We start from the raw sequence: 22,192 nt of genomic DNA, 5'->3' as shown, positions 1-22,192 counted from the left end.
TATTAGTGGAGTTTTATTACACTTTCTTCCCAATGAGTACTATATTCCACTATAATTTCCCCATCACTACTCTCCTCTTAAAACACTTCTAAATAGCTGTATAGATTACCACTTGATGGCCACACTACAATTAGATCTCCAAATGTTTTATCTTCTGGATTTTTAATATGCTTAATAACCAACATTAACATTTATGTACACCAATCTTTGACACATTATTCCCTTATTTACAGGATAACTTCCTGTAAGTATAGTTCTTCCATTTTTAAGCCTATTTATTATAACATGCAGAGCCTGAATCAAGTATCCAATCAAAATGCAAGCGTTCTAGAACACAGTGGCATCACTGCCATTGGTTAACTACATAACAACGACTTCCTTGGGGTTTAATTCTCTCGTCTATAAAATTAGGAATTTGAACTACCTGTTATTTCTTAAATTATGTAAGACATTTTCTTTGCATTCTTCAGTTGTTAAAATTTGTTTAAATATCATTGACTTGTAATAATACTTGGCGTTTACACTTCCCTAAAAGCCTTAGTAGAATTAGTATGTTTGAAGACTCCTTTAACATACACAATGTTTTAAGGTCAAGGGTGGTTAAATCCTTCTGAAATAATTAGCTCAAAATGCTACGTAAAAGCAACTCCACTTACACAAAGCTGAGAAGGGAGATGTGTAAAGATGATAATGTGAAAACTTCCTCTCTGGGTAAAGTATACGCTAACGTTATCAACATATAACGTAAAAGGAAGAAATGCCAATTTAAGGCACTTTCAACACAAACGCTTCTGGCTAACAATCTCTTTTCCAAGTCTTATTTACATAACCAACCAGAAGAACCTTCGTGTAGTACTTCAATCGTGTTTAATTTTAAGTTTAGTTAAGTATAAAAGTCACACAGCGTTTTTTGCAACAAAAATCTGTCCTCCCCGCCTTCTTGATTTCCACAATACTAATGTGAAACAATTATGTCGAGACTCCGTAGGTGACTGAACCATTTAGTTTTTTAAAAGGAAATTTTATTTTGAACATGTATGAAAATAGCCTAAAATATAATTTTTGCCCGCAGAGTACAGCTGTTTAAATTTACCTGGGAGAAAACTGTTTTGTCGACTATCTAAAAATATTAAACCAAACTCTGTTCAACACGCAGAACGCAGCATCAATGCAAAATCTCATGACTACGACCTGGGAAATCGACTCGCACACTATTCCAGCGCGCCTGAAAGACTAGAATTTCGGAATCGCCATAACTGTTCTAGAAATATCTCGCTGGAAAACTGTAACTGATCCAATAAGCCTATGCCACAGAATGGGGCCACAGAGCAGGATAAACACCTGGAGATATTGCTCCGCCGTAAATGGGAAAAGTCCCTGTAGAACACAGAACATGGCACAGCGCCGGCAACGAAAAGAACAACGATGCCCCGACTACACCAGGGTACTCTAAACCCTTTGTCTGGAAACCGGAAGGTCCCCACGCCACGCCATCCTCTCTAGAGAACCCTAGACTGATAGTATTTTAATAAAGAGGAAAAGGAATGTGAGGTGTCTCTCTAAACAACAAATCTCCTGCCTCGCAGCGCACTGAAGAAAGCTTTATCCACGACGCAATACGAGAAACAAGCGTTAACGTTTCATTTTTCGGCCATTTTTACCCGATGGCGGGTGGGGGGGAATTGTTTCTGAGGTCCGGCTAAAATCGCGCGCGCCTGTGTGTGGGCAGGGGACAGGGGAGTCTTAGGGGGCGCTATGAAACGATGGGCGAAAGGAGCGAAGGCCGCGACACCAGAAAAAAAAACGCCGCTCAAACGGCTAGGCTTTTCAGAGTCTACGAAATCCTCCATTTTGGGTCACATTTTCAGGCGCAAAAGGGAAAAAAGCGCGAATATATCTGGGACTGGCCCTATCTTAACTATCCTCCCCAAATGGCAGGCCCCCTGTGATAAGCCGGTCCCTCAGGCCTCGAGCGCTCCTCCCTTCCCCTCAGCACTGCAGTCCGCGTGTAACGGGCTCGTCGTCCCGCCCCCGCCCACAGCAAGCCCAGGACGCAGGAAGCTCGGCCGATCGGCTGCCCTGTGCGCCCCCGACTCTCCCGCCGCACCCTGGGCCCTTGCCTGGCCGCGTGTCTCCCTCCGGGGCCGCTCACCTCCGCCGCACGAGAAGGCTGGTTGCGCCGCCACTGCGCTCCTAACATGGCGGCCGCCGATCAGGCGGCTCACATACGCAGCGCGGAGGGAGGCAGAGCGGGCGAGCGGGAGCGAGCAAGAAAGGCGCGCCGCCGGCTCCCCGCGGTCCCTGTCGCCGTCGCTGCCTCCTCCCGGCGGACGCAGAGAGCCCCCGGCCACCCCACCCCGATTCTTACCCGCTTCTCGCCTACCTTAAGGAGAGGGAGAGGGAAGAGGAGAGGTACCTCTCTCCAAGCGAGCGGGACGCTGAAGCTCCCACAATCCCCCGCAGCAACGGCGCTGTAAGAGGTGGCAGCAGCGGCTGCAGCCCAAGAACAAACCCACTCTCGCGAGAGCTCGCCCCCACCCACCTCGGTCCCTTTCTGCCCCTCCCCCTACTCAGCGCGCGCACGTCGCTCGCGCCCTCAGCGGCGGTCGTTGTTCTCTAATCCTGTAGCCCGCTTATGGCGGGAAATGGAGAGCCGTAGTTTATGTGTTCGAGTCCCATTCCCCACAAAGGATTTTTCTCGACTCCCCCCATATTGCTTGGTGCAAAACTTAAAAAGAGTATGCGTTAGAAGCGAGTCGCAGGAATCCCTGGCCTAGACCCAATTTCTGTCCTCTCTGGTATTCTCTGATAATTTGCTGAGGGGTCATAGTTAGGGCCAGGAAGTGGGGACAGATACCATTTTAAGTGGTTTTTGATTTCAGTTATTTCATGCAGAGGGTCATTGAAGAGGAAGACATCTATTGAAAAGACCGCCTCAGCCATTTGGTGAATTTGAACGTATAACACTCTTCAAGTACCCCATGAGCAAAGGAGTCTATAGCACATGTGGAAATCCTGAGAAATTGTATAGATAAGGCCGGAGGAAAGGGCCATTTCCCTGGGGTTTCAAGTTTAAACGCAGAGGGCCAGGCAGTCAACTGACACCTGAGGTAAATTAGTGAATACAAGTCAGATTAATAGCCCTGAAAATTTTAAAATCTTGAGTATGCTAACTCAGTCGTGTCTTTGAAAAATCATTCTGGGTCCACTGTGAAGATAGTGGAGGGGGCAAAGATGGAGAAGAGCAGAGACCTGTAGAATGTTGAAGAGATCGTTTGGGACAAAAAGCAATCAGGTAGAGCTGAATGGCAAAAGAGACCAAGTGAGTAGAGGTAGGGGAAAAAAGCGAAGAGGGGGGAGGCAGAGAAATTGTACTGCCTTGACAGCCCAGCCAAAGTACTTAAAGGCCAAAATGATCAACAGGGTCAAATGCTACCAAGAGGTCAAGACTAGGACTAAAAACCTACAAAAGATGTAGCAATGTGGACTTCCAGTAAAGTGGGAGAGGAAGTCAGTCGGGAGCTGCTGAGTGTATGGAAAGCTGTAAGAGGGAAACTACCAAATGCAGAAAAAGTGGCTATGAAGAGAGGAGAAAGCAGGGTTGGGGAAGATTTTTGTTTTACTATGGGAGAATTTTGGGAACAATTAAAATGTTTGCAGAAGAGTTATCTTAGGAAAGGATTGGTTGAAAAAAAAAACAGGATGAGAAGGGATAATTCATATTGGACACTACTCAAAGGATGGGATCTGAAGAAAGGAGACATGTCTTTACTGTAACAGGCGGTATGGAGAGGATGGTGCCGAGTTTTCATTAGGAATTATAGTCAGGTGACTTCAATTTTCTGTGACTAAGCCATCTGTGGAAAGGGCTAGAGTTGCATGAAGGAAAATTTTTAAATAGCCGTTGTGAAGCATGCAACTGGAATCCCACATCTCCATTATGTTGCATGATTTTCTACAGGCTTTGAGAGGGCATTTGGTAGAATACATCAAGAACTGGGGTTCCCCTGAATAAGTAAGGCTTAAGCCCACTAAATAGTTAACTTTGGAATGAAATTTGGGAGCATCCTAAATGTTCAGTGAATCTTGGGTCCTCCTTCACTTGAAACCAGATCTGCTTTCTACTCTGTGAGTCTTTGATTCCAACTGATTTTGGATAAGACTTCACTTTATGTTCTCCCCAGATCTTAGATGAAAAAAAGAGGCTCTGCTTCTCTGGAGACAGAAACATGAATGCATGCTTAGTTCAGATATGCACTTACCATGCTTTTGTACAGGCTGTTAATGCAATCTGGTGGTCGTACAAAGAAGGAAAGGCAGACTTTTTCAATTGAGTAATTATTTATTGAGGATCGGCTTAGTGGGTCAACAGCAAAAAGACACATTGGAAACCAAATTGATACAAGATTTCAGTCATCAAATGCCAATTTCATGAAAGACAGTGTACAAGGGTGGGTATATAATGATGGATAAGACAAATTACCAGCTCTTGAGGATCCCAGTCTGATGAAGATTGGACAAGGAGTCTGGCCTCAAGATGGGCCTGGCTATGAGAAGAGATGGATCAAGAGCTCTATTCACATTTGGGTTTCTTGGCAGTGGGTGTGGTACACCAGGGATGATAAAGAGGCTACGAAGCAAGTATTTCTGCTGAGACTTTGAAATGTCTAAGTGACAAGTTTGGAATAAGGCTTTAAACACCAGGATACAGTCTACATTTGAGCTAATAATGAATACCTTTAAAAGTTTTAAGCAGAAGAGTCATATTGATTGAGGACATATATTTTGAAACCACAAAGTAGCTGATAATGCATTATAATTCTGAGAGTAAAGTACCATTACTCTTGTTTTACGTAAGAGATTAAGAAAGCCTGCCTAAGGTCATATAGCTAAAGAGTGACAAAGCCAGGATTTGAACTCCAGTTCTAAATAAATCCAAACCCAGAGCTTTAAAGCATTATACTGGATTGCCTTCAGCAAAGCTGTGGTCTCAGAATCTCCTGGCAGTCCACCATCTACTTTTTAAATAGATTTAATGCCCTGGAACCAGGTCATTTCAATACTTTAGGCTATTTAAAAACAGAAAACTGTTAACCAGTGGTTCTTTTTCAGCAGTGGCAAGGGAGGGGAAGTGAGCTTAAAAAAGGGTTTTGGGGGACTTCCCTGCTGGTCCAGTGGTTAGAACTCCACACTTCCACTGCAGGGGTCCTGGATTCGATCCCTGGTCAGGGAGATCCCACAAGCCATGTAGCGGCGAGGGCAAAAATAAATAAATAAATTTTAAAAAAAAGTTTTGGAATAAGGAATACATATAATAAAATTCAAAGCACACAACAAAGAGTTTTCCCCAACCACTACTCCCTTACATAAAGGCAACCACTATCAACCATTTGTATATTTTAAGGATTTCCTATAAACATAAACATTTATATATATATACACACACACATATATGCTTGTAGTGAATTAAAGATTGCCACAAATAATCCTTTTCCGCACTTATGAAACAGTAGTATCAATTTCCCCCTTACCTGCCCTCTGTAAGGGCCCTGTAATTGGCTTTTTTTAAAAAAATTATTTATTTATTCATTATTTTTAGCTGTGTTGGGTCTTTGTTGCTGCGTGCGGGCTTTCTCTAGTTGCAGCGAGCAGGGGCTTCTCATTGCAGTGGCTTCCCTTGTTGCGGAGCACAGGCTCTAGGCGCGGGACTTCAGTAGTTGCAGCACGTGGGCTCAGTAGTTGTGGCTTGCAGGCTCTAGAGCGCAGGCTCAGTAGTTGTGGCACACGGGCCCAGTTGCTCCACGGCATGTGGGATCCTCCTGGACCAGGGATTGAACCCGTGTCCCCTGCATTGGCAGGCGGACTCCCAACCACTGCACCACCAGGGAAGTCCCTGTAATTGGCTTTTAACAACAGAACACAGAAGTGATTTTAAGATCTACTTTCATCCACTTGGAAGTCAAGTGCCATGCTGTGAGACCACATCAAAAGAATCAAGGTGCTTTAGTCAACAGCCCCAGCTGAGCTCCCAGGTGACAGCCAGTGGCATCTGCCCGCCAAAGTGAAGCCTCCAGATGGCAAGTAGCCCCAGCCAAATCCATGTGGAACAACACAACCACCCAGCAGAGCCCAATTAACCCACAGAATTTTAATACTTGTTTGAACTACTAAGGTTTTTTTTTAGTAGATTTTTTTTTTATTTTAAATTTTTGGCTGCGTTGGGTCTTCGTTACTGTGGGCAGGCTTTCCCTAGTCGCGGTGTGATCTATCTTCCCAGACCAGGGATCGAACCTGTGTCCCCTGCATAGGCAGGTGGATTCTTAACCACTGCACCACCAGGGAAGCCCCGAACTACTAAGTTTTAAGGTGGTTTATAATGTGGTGACACACCAAAGTCTTATTTTCCTATTTTCTGCTATTCAAAGCATTAGTATTAAAAAGTTTAGGTACAGGAACTCCCTGGCGGCCCAGTGGTTAGGACGCGGCACCTCCACTGCAGTGAGCATGGGTTCGATCCCTGGTGGGGGAACTAAGATCCTGCACACCCCATGGTGTGGCCAAAAATCAAAAGTTTATGTACATATTACCCTATACATGTCAACGTCTATGTGCAGTTTAAAATAAACCCCTCGGGCTTCCCTGGTGGCGCAGTGGTTGAGAATCTGCCTGCCAATGCAGAGGATGCAGGTTCGAGCCCTGGTCTGGGAAGATCCCACATGCCGCGGAGCAACTCGGCCCGTGAGCCACAACTACTGAGCCTGCGCATTTGGAGCCTGTGCGCGGCAACGGGAGGCCGCGATAGTGAGAGGCCCACGCACCGCGATGAAGAGTGGCCCCCGCTTGCCACAACTAGAGAAAGCCCTCGCACAGAAACGAAGACCCAACACAGCCATACATACATACATACATACATAAATAAAAAGAATGTAAGCAGACAAGAATGTCATTAAAAAAAATAATAATAATAAAATAAAATAAAATAAAATAAACCCCTCATTTTCTAAACCTACGCTGTCACTGTACAACAGCCATAATCTACACTCACTTTCTCAATCTTACTATCTATAGTTAACTAGTGGACAGCTTGGAGAAAATTTCTGTCATTGCAGAACTTTTAATTATACAGTGCTGTTCTAGAGCAGTGGTCAGGCAAAATTTCTGTAGTGTCAAATGGCATTTTAGGCTTCAAGGCCCATAGTCTGTCAGAAGTACTCTGCACTTGTGCAAAAGCAGACACGATTGGTCAATAAACGAGCATAACTATGTTCTAATAAACATAAATATTGGAATTTTAATTGGAACTAATTATTCCTTTGATAACTTATCAAATTCTATTTGTAAATCTGATTGGTGGAAAATGGAATTTAAGCTATGGATTTTACTTGCATTAAGTAGGGTTAAGCATCACTTAACTGTTTATATCTTTTGCCATTACCTATTGGGTTGTTGAGCTTTTACCTCTTAATTTATAGGGACTGTATTAAAGAAAAATTAGCTCTTGGCAAACATTTTATTGGTTGTTTGTTTTTCCATACAAAATTTTTAAAAATCTAGACATCTTCCAGTCTTTTTAAGTATTCATTTTGTTTTTTTCACTTAGAAGGCAAAGCTACTACACAATTATACCTTGTTTTCTTCTTGAACTTTTTAATTTGTTTCAGGATCTATTTTTTTATAAGCAGATATTCATTTTTAATTATTATTTATTTATTTTTGGCTGTGTTGGGTCTTCGTTTCTATGCGAGGGCTTTCTCCAGTTGCGGCAAGCAGGGGCCGCTCTTCATCGCGGTGCGTGGGCCTCTCACTATTGTGGCCTCTCTTGTTGTGGAGCACAGGCTCCAGACGCGCAGGCTCAGTAGTTGTGGCTCATGGGCCTAGGTGCTCCACTGCATGTGGGATCTTCCCAGACCAGGGCTCGAATCCGTGTCCCCTGCATCTGCAGGCAGATTCTCAGCCACTGCGCCACCAGGGAAGCCCAGGATCTTTTTTTTAAAATTAATTAATTAATTAATTTTTTTATGGCTGTGTTGGGTCTTCGTTTCTGTGCGAGGGCTTTCTCTAGTTGTGGCAAGTGGGGGCCACTCTTCATTGCAGTGCGTGGGCCTCTCTTGTTGCGGAGCACAGGCTCCAGGCGCGCAGGCTCAGTAATTGTGGCTCACGGGCCCAGCTGCTCCGCGGCATATGAGACCTTCCCAGACCAGGGCTCGAACCCGTGTCCCCTGCATTGGCAGGCAGATTCTTAACCACTGCGCCACCAGGGAAGCCCAGGATCTATTTTTGTATTCCCTTAAATTGTTCCATTCATAGAGTAGTCCACTCAGGTGCCAGTACCACCCTTTTTTATTTGGCTGCACCATGCAGCATGCAGGATCTTAGTTCCTCGACCAGGGATCAAACCCTTGGACCGCCAAGGAAGTCCCCACCCTGTCTTATTATTTTAACATCTGGTAGAGCTAGTTTTCCTTTATGAGTCTAGTTCTAATATTATATTATTCATAATAATTCTTAATATTATGGTTTTCCCATATGAATATTAGAATCAACTTGTCTACTTCCAAAAATTATCCTGTTATTTTTAATGAGATTTTAATAAACTTATACTTTTCTTTAGAGTTATTATGTTGAGATTTATTGGACATGGTATGACTTCCATTTAAGGTCTCATTTTTGTCATTTTAATATTTTCTTCATATATAACTTACACATGTCTTCTTAATGATTCCTAGCTTTGTCTTCCTTCCAGTTTATCTTCAAACTGATTACTTGCTACTTCAATGGACCATTTTCAGTTGACACTCACAGCATTTAAGAAAACTTATTATCTACAACTGATTTTTACCTTTTCCCCCATTTATACATTTTCTTCTCATACCTAATTGCCTTTGATAGTACCCTTGAACAAAGCTTTCTGTTTTAATCGGAACAGTTCTAGGGTTCCTCTATTAAGCATCACACAGGCTTTCAGAATAAGATACATTTTACCAGGCTTGTAATCCTGACTCTCAGCAATTTTAGTAAATGCCATTTTAGCATGTTGGGATAATATGTAACTGTTATTGAGATAAATTAATTGCAAATATTTTTGATGTATTCTTAAAATAATCTAGGAATAATGTTATATTTTTATATAATGGTTTATCTATTAAGGTCTTTATGTCCCTAATTTAGCAGGTATATTCCACTATATATGTGAAACAGAAAAGAGAATCCAACTCCCGTCTTCTAAAGACATAAATTCTTGAGGAATTTTTAAATGTCTTGAAATTCTTATTCTGACCCTCTCATTGAGCCCATAGTTTAGTAGCACAGGCACTGGAGAATTTTAATAAAATATGATAAACCCTACCAAAGAGCAAAGCTAGGGGTGGGGATGTGTGACACCTTTCAGGGACTACTGAAATGCTTCTCTTCTTGCTTCTAGTCTCTTACACATAACAAATGCCACATACCTTGTTTCAGGCCATCGGCATCTTGGCCACTATTGCTGTAGCTTGAGGAAGCTTTCTTTTGCTGATAACATACATAGAACATATACAGACATAGCCTTTACCCTTGCTTTTAAAAGGAGTTTCCATTAGGGACTTCCCTGGCAGTCCAATGGTTATGCAGGGGGCACAGGTTCGATCCCTGGTTGGGGAACTAAGATCCCACATGCCACGCAGTGCGGCCAATAAATAAATAAATAAATAAATAAATAAAATAAAAGGAGTCTCCATGTACTTCATACTTCCTCTCATAGCACCCAGGAGTCTGTTAGGCTGAATGAAGTTGATGATTGAAGGTATTTATGAGAATTAGTTGGAAGGGAACTATACATGAAAGCCCCAAACCAATCACTAGCTTTGCAGTCAGATTCAGTGACCACCACCATAGTTCCTGGACCAGCTGTGTGACCTTGGGCAAATAACAGCATGTACCTTGTAGGGCTGCTGAGAGGATTAAGAGATGTATAGAATGATTTTAGCAGTTTTGGCCCATGGTCAACATGCAGTAAATATTCTCCATATTCTATGTCCTGAAGTGTATTTACATAAATATTCTAAAATGACAAAACCATAGAATCAAAGATTATTCACTTTTATAGAGCTCCAGAGTAAACATGTTAAAATTATCCATTTAAATCTGGTTATAGGGCTTCCCTGGTGGCGCAGTGGTTGAGAATCTGCCTGCTGATGCAGGGGACACGGGTTCGAGCCCTGGTCTGGGAAGATCCCACATGCCACGGAGCAGCTGGGCCCGTGAGCCACAATTGCTGAGCCTGCGCGTCTGGAGCCTGTGCCCCGCAACGGGAGGGGCCGCGATAAGTGAAAGGCCCGCGCACCGCGATGAAGAGCGGTCCCCGCACCGCAATGAAGAGTGGCCCCCGCTTGCCGCAACTGGAGAAAGCCCTCGCACGAACCGAAGACCCAACACAGCCAAAAATAAAATAAATAAATAAATAAAGTAGCTATAAAATTAAAAAAAAAAAAAAAATGTTTAAATCTGGTTATAAGTTTTATCCTGGCACCTACTTGTCAGTGCAATGACTGCTAGTAAGAGAGGTTCTATAAGTTATAATTTAGAAAGATGTTTCAAAAATTTTCTTCAACATAAGGACACTTACAGATTATCAAAGAAAGTTTAAAAGGCCACACACGTTTTAGTTAAAAGATGTTTCAAATTTGAACAAATCCTTTGCAATTCCATTATTTTCATATAACACTTTGAAGCTAAATTTAGTTTCAAATAGTTAGGCACTGTTATATCTTTAGAGTCCACCAGCAAATGATTTGGAAACCCAACATCTTTGTTTCCATGATTTTTCTTTTCAAAATTAAACAAAACCAAACCAGCACTGTTATTATCCTTACTTACTGGGGTATTGTTAAAAAGTAGGATATGCCTATGGCCTTACTCTATATTGGGTACCTTATGACACACTGATACTAATATTTACCAGTTGAGGTTCTTTAGTCAGCTGTCAGTAGAACTGAGGCTGCTTGGCTATATGGGAGTGAGGTAAACCTCTAAAAACTGGTGAATAATATCTTTCAAAGGACTTACACGGCATGGGGCTATCTAGCTCCGCGGTAAAACATGGTGCAATGACACACAAAATGGGTGCTCAGTCAGGGAGGGTGGCTTCTCTGCTGAAGTGCTGCCTGAGCCGAAATGACAAAGTGGAAAAGGAAGATGGAATGGGAAAGGGAAACAGCATGTGCAGAGACCTAGACGCAAAAGGACCGAAAGAAACCAGCATGTCCAGAAAGAAATCTGAGAGTGGTAAACATGAGAGGGCTAGACTGTATCTTGTTCATCACGTATCCCCAATGTCTAGCAGAGTTCAGTTCATAAAAGCTGTAAAGCCATAAAAAGGGTATGAGTTAAATGACTAGTCTTCTGACAAGATGAGTAAATAGCATAGGTTATTTACTCATCTTCCTCTAACTCAGCCCAGGAGATATTATACACACAAATAAGAGGGAGGTTAGGGATGTGAGAAACTAAATATGAAGAGTCCCCTGGATGAACAGATCATGATTGGGCCCTACTATACAGGGGCAAGAAATGGAAGCCCAGTGTAGAAAACGGTAGAGTGCCATGGGAGTAGGGGTTGTGCCACAGGCTGGCACAGAACTCTCCTGGGGTGGTCAACATACTGTAACCATTAGCTCCTGGAGTTCTCCTCTAGAGAATTACAGCTGAGGGGAAGAAGAGGAAGTTCACCATCTGCCATTCTGGTGAAGTCCAGATTCTAACTCACAGGCTCTGTGCCTTGAGGACATCTCTACATTCCTTCAATTCATTAGTACACTAGGGCCTGGGCTTGGCTCCTCCCTTCTACCACCAGCTGATTCAAAATTCCCATCCTCTACTGTGAGCTCATAGGGTAAAAATAATCAGTCATTTGGGGAATACAGCATCTACTATAAAAGACAACAGCCTCAACCAGTATTCTAAATGAAAGAGAACAAAGACCATAGACTAAGACATGTTGAGTATTAAAAATGGAATGTTCATAAATCATAGCAGTGTTTTCTTAGGTCAGTCTCCCAAGGCAATAGAAATAAAAGCAAAAATTTAAAAATGGGACCTAATCAAACTTTTAAGCTTTTGCACAACAAAGGAAACCATAAACAAAACGAAAAGGCAACCTACAGAATAGGAAAAAATATTTGCAAATGATGCTACGGACAAGGGCTTAATTTCTAAAATATACAAACAGCTTGTACAACTCAGTATCAAAAAAACAAACAACCCAATCAAAAACTGGGTAGAAGACCTAGATAAGACATTTCTCTAAAGAAGACATACAGATGGCCAATAAGAACATGAAGATGCTTGACATAACTAATTATTAGAGAAATGCAAATCAAAACTACAATGAGGTATCACTTCCCACCAGTCAGAATGGCCATCATTAAAAAGCCTACAGATAACAAATGCTGGAGAGTGTGTGGAGAAAAGGGAACCCTCCTACACTGTTGGTGGGAATGTAAATCAGTGCAGCCACTATGGAAAACAGTATGGAGGTTCCTTAAAAAACTAGAGTTGCCATATGATCCAGGAATCCTGGGCACATATCCGGAGAAAACTCTAATTTGAAAAGATACAAGCGGGACTTCCCTGGTGGCGCAGTGGTTAAGAGTCCGCCTGTCAATGCAGGGGACATGGGTTCAATTCCTGGTCTGCGAAGATCCCACATGCCGCAGAGCAACTAAGCCCGTGCACCACAACTAGTGAGCCTGCGCGCCACAACTACTGAAGCCCGCACACCGCAACGAAGAGTAGCCCCCACTCGCAGCAACTAGAGAAAGCCTGTGTGCAGCAACAAAGACCCAACGCAGCCAAAAAATAAATAAATAAATAAAATGAAAAGATACAAGAACCCCAATGTTCATAGCAGCACTATATAGCTGACAGGACCTAGAATGCAATAATACCTCAGTATCTAGAGCACATGTAGCGCCCAGATCTTGGTTCCTTAATACCATTCTCCAATAAAGGAACCATGATTCCTTAGATAAATGGCTAACTCTGGGACAAGAAAAATATAAGATGAACCTGGAGCATCTTATGATGCCATAAAGTGAGAAGTGTTTAAAAACAACAGCACAATGATGGCGGCATATTGAAGGGACACAGGAGCTAACTGTAAGAGCTGCCAGTGGCCAAAGATGCAGCACTTTGAACAAAATTAAGTTTATTACTGGATTATTTCCTAAAGCATAAAATGAATATCCATGAGTCCATAGTGGTAGAAATAAATTTAATAAATGAGGGAAGAGACCAATTACTTTCTATAGAATTTCAATTAACTGATGTAAACATTTCACCCTTAAGAATACCACAACTCGGGCTTCCCTGGTGGCGCAGTGGTTGAGAATCTGCCTGCTAATGCAGGGGACACGGGTTCGAGCCCTGGTCTGGGAAGATCCCACATGCCGCGGAGCAGCTGGGCCCGTGAGCCACAATTGCTGAGCCTGCGCGTCTGGAGCCTGTGCCCCGCAACGGGAGGGGCCGCGATAGTGAAAGGCCCGCGCACCGCGATGAAGAGCGGTCCCCGCACCGCGATGAAGAGTGGCCCCCGCTTGCCGCAACTGGAGAAAGCCCTCGCACGAACCGAAGACCCAACACAGCCAAAGATAAATAAATAAATAAATAAATATAAAAAAAAAAAAAAAAAAAAAAAAAGAATACCACAACTCCATACTACTATATATAAAATAGATAACTAAGAACCTACTGTATAGCACAGGGAACTCTACTTAATACTCTGTGGACATATGTATAACTGATTCACTTTGCTGTACAGCAGAAACATTGTAAATCAACTATACTCCAATAAATATATATATATTTATAAAGAAAGAATACCGCAACTCCACTCTTCTTAAGTGTGGGCTGCACACAGTGACTTCATTCCAAGGAGCACAGCACTGGGGAGAGGGGGTAACTTTACAGTGGAAATACCTGAAAATATGACCTCAGCCATGTAATCAAGGTTAACATCAATAGTAATAAGTCATGTTGATAGTATGTACCCTTGATATGGGAGAATGGTACTGTGGTCTTCCTTTCAAAATCACTTAAGATTTTTAAATCCTAATTATGAGAAAATCCTACTTATGAGAATAACTCAAACTAATTGAGAAACTTTCTACAAAATGCCTTACTCAAAACTTGAGGTCATCAAAAACAAGGAAAGTCTAAGAAGCCGTCACAGCCAAGAGAAGCCTAAGGAGACATGATAACTAAATGTAATATCTTCAATGGGATCCTGGAACAGACAAAGGACATTAGGTGAAAACTAAGGAAATGTGAATAAAGCATGAACTTTAGTCAATAATAATGTACCAATATTAGCCTATTAATTGTGACAAATGTACTATACTAATATAAGATGTTAACATTAGGAGAAACTGGGTGCAGGCTACATGCGAATTCTTTGCACCAGCTTCACAACTTTTCTACAGTTGTAAATAGTTGTAAATCTACAACTATTCTAAAATGAAATAAATTTCAAGGTCCATTTTATCACCCCTTTCCCAGGTAACAGTTAAGTCACCCTTAAAAAGCAGTATAAAATGTTCTCACACCCCAAAGGGCTTATAATGGAGATTAGGGAGAGCTAAAGTAACAGGGGCTCCTTTGAACCAGGCCTTAGGATCCTAAATTGACAAATATATCACCTAGCATGTTGGGTCATTAAAAGTGTTCCTAAATAACAATAAAGAGAAAGGTGTTGCTAAGCAGACATTCTAAGTATTACAGTTGATTTGTTAATTCAGTTAAATTGTTTTCCAAGAGAATATTGACAGGTCCATTAACTGGAGCTGTTCATAAAGCCCTAATTAAGCAACAAGACTCACAAGAGCCATCCTCACTGTTTTAGGTTCTTAATTAGTTGCTCTTACCAGGTTGTTTTCCTTTGTGTGAATTCCTAGGCACTGAGGCACCTTTTTATGTCCCTTTGGGGCCTGCAGAATTTATCCTCTGGGGTTTTGTTTTCCTGATTAAAATTTGAGATATAACCCGAAATTTCAATGTAAAAGTTCATTGACAAGTTTCTTTCAACCCTGAAAGAAGGAAAATAAATTGACAGGTGCCAGGGATAGCACTCAATACTTGGGGCCCCCTACTCATCCTGTTTTAATTTTCCCTCTTAATATAGTACAGGGCCTGAAACTTGAGCAGAGCAATGAAAAGGGGCACTTGTGTTTACAAACTGCTATCTATGGCAGGAGGTGGCAGCTTGGATATTTACAGACCAATATCTGCCAGTCCAATTTCAGTTTTCATTGCAGCATGAGAAAAGGGTGATGGTGAAAGAGAAGGAATGGACAAAAAGCTACTCTGAAATGTGTAACTTCATCTTAGACTCAATAGGAAATCTTAAAAAAAAGAAATCAAGCCGACAGGGAGTAGTAGGTGACCAATTAACTTCACTTATCAAGTAGGAAATCCCATTAAATTATTTTAATGTGCATGATTAAGCCACTGAAACCTCCTGGGGTACTGAATACAGGCACAAACACCAAATGAATTTTCCCTTTTCAAGTAGCAACATGGGGCCCCTCCCTGCACCTGGGTAGCTTTACCATGCTCAGGAAAGCAATCTGTATGCTCAGAGAAACTTGAGATCTCAGATTTTAAACCCTGGCTATTCATGATATATAAAATTTTCCTCTTTCCTTAGGGACCATTTCTATTTCACTACCTAGGGTTGAGTTTGTGATCAGCTTCTGCTGGAAACCAGATTGCTATTCTTTCTTAGGGCCTCTTCTTTAGATGTACATTAGTGTACGTTAAAAGAGAACAATTATAAGTAACTCATTCAAAAAGTATATATAACAAACACCAAACACAAGAAATAAGGACTATCCTACTACTGGATAATTTACTAAAGTCACCTCAGTCCTCTAAAAGGAGTTTAATACCATATGGTAAAAGCTTGCTCTAAGGCAAAGGTATTGATAACATAATTTTTCAGGGACACATGTTAGTACTGGCCCTAAATCTGTCACAAATGAGCTGTAAACTCCCAAGGCCTGAATTTCATTCCTTAAAACAGAGTTTGGTAATTCTGCCCTGCCATCTGTTTTTGAAAGGTTCTCAAGCTTAGCATGGTTGAGGGGAATTTTTTCTTTCAACACTGAAAATTTTGTGAAATTTCACTTTCAGTGTCCCTAGATAAAGTTTTTTTAAAAAATAAATTTATTTATTTTATTCATTTATTATTTTTGGCTGTGTTGGGTCTTTGTTGCTGCATGCTGGCTTTCTCTAGTTGTGGTGAGTGGGGGCTACTCTTCGTTATGGTGCCCAGGCTTCTCACTACAGTGGCTTCTCTTGTTGCGGAGCACAGGCTCTAGGCACACGGGCTTAGTTGCTCCACGGCATGTGGGATCTTCCCGGACCAGGGCTCAAACCTGTGTCTCCTGCATTGGCAGGTGGATTCTTAACCACTGTGCCACAAGGGAAGCCCCCTAAATAAAGTTTTATTTAAACACAGTAATGTTCATTTGTTAACATATTATCTATGGCTGCTTGCACACTGCAATTGCAGACTTGAGTAGTTGCAACAGATACTATATGGTGCACAAACCTAAATTATTATCGGGCCCTTTACAGCAAGTTTGCCAACTCCTGCTCTAGAACAGTAGTGTAAACTTCCTGCATTGCTGGAAATGTCTTCTAAACTGGCCAGTAGGTAGTCACTAGATACTGATATGGAGAAATGAATTTTATTTGTCAATTTAAATACACATGTAGTGTACAGCAGAGCTCTAGAATATGAGGGCTTAGTTTAAGTCTTGGACTTTTTTTTTTTTTTTGGCTGTACTGCACGGCTTGTAAGATCTTAGTTCCCCGACCAGGGATTGAACCCAGGCCCCTTGCAGTGGAAGCCCGAAGTCCTAACCACTGGACCGCCAGGGAAGTCCCAAGCCTTGGACTTTAGATTAATCATTCTTCTCTAAAATTCTAGTTCTCGCCACAATTTTCTTTTAAATAAATTTATTTTTTTTGGCTGTGTTGGGTCTTCGTTGCTGCGTGCGGGCTTTCTCTAGTTGCGGTGAGCAGGGGCTACTTTTCGTTGCGGTGCACAGGCTTCTCATCGTGGTGGCTTCTCTTGTTGCGGAGCATGGGCTCTAGGTGCGAGGGCTTCAGTAGTTGTGGCACGTGGGCTCAATAGTTGTGGCTCGCGGGCTCTAGAGCGCAGGCTTATTAGTTGTGGTGCACGGGCTTAGTTGCTCCGCAGCATGTGGGATCTTCCCAGACCAGGCTCAAAGCCGTCCCTGCATTGACAGGCGGATTCTTATCCACTGTGCCACTAGGGAAGTCCTGCCATAATTTTTTAAGAATTTTAAGTATTCCCACCTATAAAGAAAACCTCACTTCTGTTTTTCCTTTAGTCTCACACTCTGACCACACTCTCAGTACTTCTGACACCAGATGTGTGGGTGTTTTTCCCACACCAAGCAAATCTTGTCACCAGCTGGGTGTCCTGCAATTTAACTCAATTCTGACAATATCTACACCTAGAGATAACTTCAGATCCCAGAGGCCAAGGGCACAGTCCCATAAGACTGCCCCTTCTCCACTTCAGATGCCAGACACAAGTCCAGGTTGTTAACCTGTACTTCTGACAGAAAGGCTATAAGTCAGAGATTGCCACAGCCTCCTCCTTGGGTTTGACTAATTTTTGCTAGAGTGGCTCAAAGAGCTCAGGAAAACAGTTTACTGTATACCTGTTTATTATAAAAGGATACGATAAAGGATACAAACGAACATCCAGATGGAAGAGATGTGTAGGACAAGGTATGTGGGAAGGGATGCCACTCTCCCAGCAGCTCAACGTGTTGTTCACCACCGGTTAAGTTCTCTGAACCCCATACTGTTGGAAGTTTTATGGAGGCTTCATCATGATCATTAACTCCATTTCCAACCCCTCTCCCCACTCTGGAGAATGAGTGTGTGTCTGAGAGGGGTGTGTGAGTGTGTGTGAGTGTGTGTGTGAGTGTGTGACAATTCTAAGCTCTAATCATTGCCTGGTCTTTCTGGTGACCAGCCCCACCAGAACAAAAGATATACATCACCCAGGAAGTTCCAAGGGATTTAGGAGCTCATTGTCAGGAGCCACATTCAAAGACCAAATATTAGAACAAAAGATGCTCCTAGTGCTCTGATCACTTAGGAAATCACAAGGGTTTTAGGAGCTGTACCAAAAACCAGGGGCAGATATATATATATCAAGCGTGTGTGTGCATAAAAAAATGTATGTATATATATTTTTTCTATTATTTCACACCACCCATCTGAGCTGAAGTGAGTTAACTAGAAACTACATGACAAAAGCACTGCATACATTACTTATCTTGGTGTCACAAAGGGCTGTCAGACATCTGAGGTCCCAGTGGAGGAAGGTTTCTCACTCAGGTAAAGGCATCTAGGATTCAAAGAGGAAAGGAATGACAGGCTATCCTTAAGGCAGGGTCCTTTTCTAACAGAAAAAAACTGTTTGCACCCAGACTAGGACCAACTCCACAGGAGGAGTTACTCCACTCTCAGAGGTGCAAAACGTTGCCCAAAGGTACTCAGCCACAGCGCCAAAACAGTACTGGAACCAGACCTCAATAAAGGCAGCACTTGCTCTTCCAACAGTGTAACACCATCCGAGGCATCACATTAGCCTGGACAGCTGACAACTGCTGGATGATTCCTGAAACAGTTTTCTTATTTGTTTCAGATACCCAAGTACCCCAGGTAGAAGACATGGATATAGGTATGCCCATGAATTAAACATTGACTGCAAAACAGAGGCCTGGGAACATTGATTGCAGACCTTGCTGTCAAATCCTTTAAAAAATTGGCAACAGGAAACCCTTTCCCATGGCTTCAGTCATTTTATCCAACATTGAGAGAGTTCTTGCCATGTGCTGGGCACTGTGCTTGGGATCTAGCTGTGAACAAGGTAAGATACACTATCCTTTCCCTCACGGAATTTACAATCGCCCCCCAGTTTCCTCAGATGGAATGACACAGATAATCTCAAAGATCCCACATGCCTTCAGACCATAATCACCAAAATCCTACTCAGCCTTTCCCTGAGTAGGATTTGTTAGGGGCAAATACAGTTGATTCTGCCTCCCAATTGTTTCCTGATGGGCTCCAACTAACAAACAGGCCTGGCACATAGTCGATGTTGGAATGAATAAGGACATTTACCTGATAACTCCATACAGACTGTCCATCTGCCACTAATTTCTCTCTTCAGGACGGCCAAGGATGCCCTACTTTCAAGTCATCCTAAAAAGAAAAAGATTTCAGTGTCCAACATCCCAGCTCCTAAGGCTGCTTTTTTGTAGAGATAGAAACAAAATGCTGTCTGTCGTTTATGATTTACCATAATTTTTACATCCTCAGCAATTATTTTATTTCCCATTACTTACCTTTTTTCTTGCCTGTTACTACTAAAGACCTCTAGATATCAATTGTATTAAGAACCAATATATTAAAGGCTATTCACAATGAACATTTGAGGTATTCACCCAAAGCACCCAACATTTAGCTAAGAGAATCCTTTTAAGGCAAAGCCAATTGATAGAACAAAACTAGCTTTGATAAATAACTCCTCTGCTTCCCAACATCCTCACCAGTTCCTTCTGTAGAACTAAGATGTCACTTTTCACAGAAAGCAGCAACTAAGTCAGCCCTATTGGACAACCTCCAGCATCACCCTGAGTGATAAGTGATTGCCTAGAGCTGAGAAGCATCTCTTTTTAGAAAATTACCATTCTAAAACAATATCACTACAAAGGGGACTCAATATCTACTGCTCCAAAGAGGCAACAACTCCGCTTACTCCTGAAAGTCAGTAAGATATCAACAAAAATATACTGTCAACCTAAAGCAGAAATTATTATCATTGTAGCTAGGCCTAGTATCTAGAGCCCCCTCAATGAATTGCTATTTTTATATTCCATTAATGAGCTAAAGAATGCCCAGGGAATCCCCTGGTGGTCCAGTGGTTAAGACTCTGCGCTTTCACTGCTGAGGGCCCGGGTTCGAACCCTGGTTGGGGAACTAAGATCCCACAAGCTGTGCAGCAGGGCCAAAACAAAACAAACAAAAAAAAGCCCATAATTTTAAAGCAAATTCACATCTACGTTTCCTTGTAAGGCATGGCATTCTCACAGGTAACTACAGCTATCCTTCTACAAAGGGTTTATCCTGACTAGCTCTGTACTGTGGGGGAGTGGGAGCTATGAAATCTGCAAAAATCCCATTGACTTTCGCCCTCTATAAGGCCCCCTCTTTTTTGTGTGTCTGCGCACAGTTTTGTTTTCTTTTGTTTTGCGGCGGGGGTTGGAGGGGCCGAAGCGCGGGGCATGTGGAACTTCCCTGACCAAGGATCTAACCCATGCAGTGGAAGTTTGGAATCTTAACCACTGGACCACCAGGGAAGTCCTATAAGGCCCCTTTTGAGCACTTGGTAGACTCAAAAAATAAAAGCCCAACTTTTCCTCTCTACTTATATACCCCTCCATTGCCTTTGTTCTGTTTCCAAGGCACGACTCAAGGATTCAAGGAACTTCATACTAGCCAAACCTGTCGGACCAGAACCATTCTCCATGTTAGGTTTCTCCTTGCAAAGGCATGCTCTTGCAGATTTAACCTTAATGGAAAAGCAACTATGCAGGCATCCTGGTATAGTTAACAACATAGTTGGCATGAACCAGGCCCAGAATGCCAACCAGCTATTGGCTGCTGTTCTCCCAGCAGTGTAACACTTGCCTAGGTACACGGAAACCTAGGCAGCTGCCTACAGCTGGGGCCAAAGGTAGGCTAATGGAGTTGCACTCACCTGGAGCTGCATCTTCCCAAAGTCCACAGCTGGCCCCTCTGCAATCAAAGCACTCCAGGTTAGAGTCAGCCAACAGTTAGTGAACACTTGTGTGGAGTTCAAGACCCCTACCCTCAAAACTCTGTAACTTGGTGAGGCCTGAGCCACAGAAATAACAAGAAACAAAACAAATAGCTTTCCCTTGGTTAGCTTTATTGTCATATGTCATTTGTACCTGCATACCACAGCAGTTCAACAGTAGCAAATTAATGGTCTCATCAAGTATCAAATTAATGGCTCTGTCACTTAACAGCCAAGTGGCAGTGGGCAAGTAACTTAACCTCTGTACCTCAGTCTCCTCATCTGAATGGGGGTGTTGATAATAGTACCCATGGTGGTTGGGAGATTTAAATGGAATACAAATTAAGCCCATAGGATAATATCTGCTATAGACTGATAACTCAGTAACACTTGCTATTATCAGGAGCTACATTCCAGGCAAGGAGATGAATACTGGTGAGTAGAAGGGGAAGTTATCCTGGGAGAGCAATGGGCAGTGAAAATTGGAGAGGCTGGTTAAAACTAGATTGAGAAGGGCCTCAATTATGCGACCTCTTGAAGAACCATAAAACAGCATCTTAAAAAATGATTGGATGCAGTAATCGGTGTGAAAGGAACTGGAGGCAGTTAGGTTGCCATTCCTGCCAACGACCCCAACTACTGGTTGAAAACAATAACCGAAATATTTGCAAAAATGTTAATAAACATTCCTACCCACTCACCCTTATAATCTTATACATATAAAGTGAGAGTATCTAAGACCATACTTTTTTCCAGCCATTCTCTAATTTCACTCCTAAACGCCTCCAAACAATTTAGAGGAAAAGGAAAATAGAGGGGGCTTATTGTCCAGGTCTAAAAACGAATCCAAAAATAGCCTGTCCCTTTCAGGGGCTCGGGTTGAAGGGACTGACCGAGCTCCACCCGAACACGTGTTCCTCAGAAACCTTCCCAAGTCCCTGGCCCTGGTGCCTGGGGACCGAGACTCTCCGAGACCGGCTCTGGGGAACTCTCCAGGGACAGTAGGGATGGTAGGAAACAGGGGGCGACTCTGGGGGTACGATCCCCCAGCATCTCTTCAAGATGCCCTCCGAATCTGGGGTCACGAGGGAACGAACCCCAATTTCGTCCCGTGCCTCGGAAGAAGCCTCCCCACAACTGCCTCTCGCCCCTGGCTGGTAAACCTCCAAGGCCTCTCCCCTCTTTGCCCTTACTCACCAGCACGTGTCCGGAGCTCGGCTGGGACACTGCAGCCCGGGTAGAGTCCGCAGGGGAAAGGGCAGCAGGGAGCAGAGGGGAGCCCCGCCC

The 22,192-nt window shown here is 42.8% G+C and overlaps 1 protein-coding gene, 1 long non-coding RNA gene and 1 other non-coding gene across 13 annotated transcripts in view; all 3 read right to left on the bottom strand.

The window, feature by feature from the left end:
* MATR3 (matrin 3) overlaps positions 1–2,521 on the bottom strand; it is a 30,019-nt gene extending 27,498 nt beyond the window's left edge. Inside the window, exon 1 of one of the 5 annotated variants that reach the window (XM_057540336.1) lies at positions 2,384–2,521. Coding sequence is in view for 1 of the 5 variants with exons in the window: in XM_057540340.1 (XP_057396323.1) it covers positions 2,153–2,200 (48 nt within the window). In the remaining 4 variants the exon portion in view is untranslated. Of the gene's footprint in view, positions 1–2,152; positions 2,336–2,383 lie in introns of those variants that run through there. The other 4 variants (XM_057540341.1, XM_057540338.1, XM_057540340.1 and 1 more) reach the window with 4 other exon arrangements.
* Positions 2,522–4,333: 1,812 nt separating this feature from the next.
* On the bottom strand, positions 4,334–22,184 carry LOC103019451 (uncharacterized). Of its 7 annotated transcripts, none has more exons than XR_009007128.1 (6): positions 22,103–22,184; positions 20,846–20,883; positions 19,207–19,287; positions 18,347–18,427; positions 17,771–17,875; positions 4,334–5,903 (listed from the first exon to the last, which is right to left on the bottom strand). It is a non-coding gene; the product is annotated as an uncharacterized LOC103019451 (long non-coding RNA). The 7 variants fall into 7 exon arrangements; XR_009007124.1 differs by lacking the exon at positions 4,334–5,903 and adding an exon at positions 13,679–17,322 and having other exon boundaries at positions 17,751–17,875; XR_009007127.1 differs by lacking the exon at positions 4,334–5,903 and adding an exon at positions 13,679–17,322.
* LOC114236474 (small nucleolar RNA SNORA74) lies at positions 18,495–18,694 on the bottom strand. The gene has a single exon (XR_003622423.1). It is a non-coding gene; the product is annotated as a small nucleolar RNA SNORA74 (small nucleolar RNA).
* Positions 22,185–22,192: the final 8 nt, after the last annotated feature.

Source organism: Balaenoptera acutorostrata, chromosome 2, assembly GCF_949987535.1.
Source record: "Balaenoptera acutorostrata chromosome 2, mBalAcu1.1, whole genome shotgun sequence".
Lineage (NCBI taxonomy): Eukaryota > Metazoa > Chordata > Mammalia > Artiodactyla > Balaenopteridae > Balaenoptera > Balaenoptera acutorostrata.
This window is presented reverse-complemented; position numbering and strand designations above follow the sequence as displayed.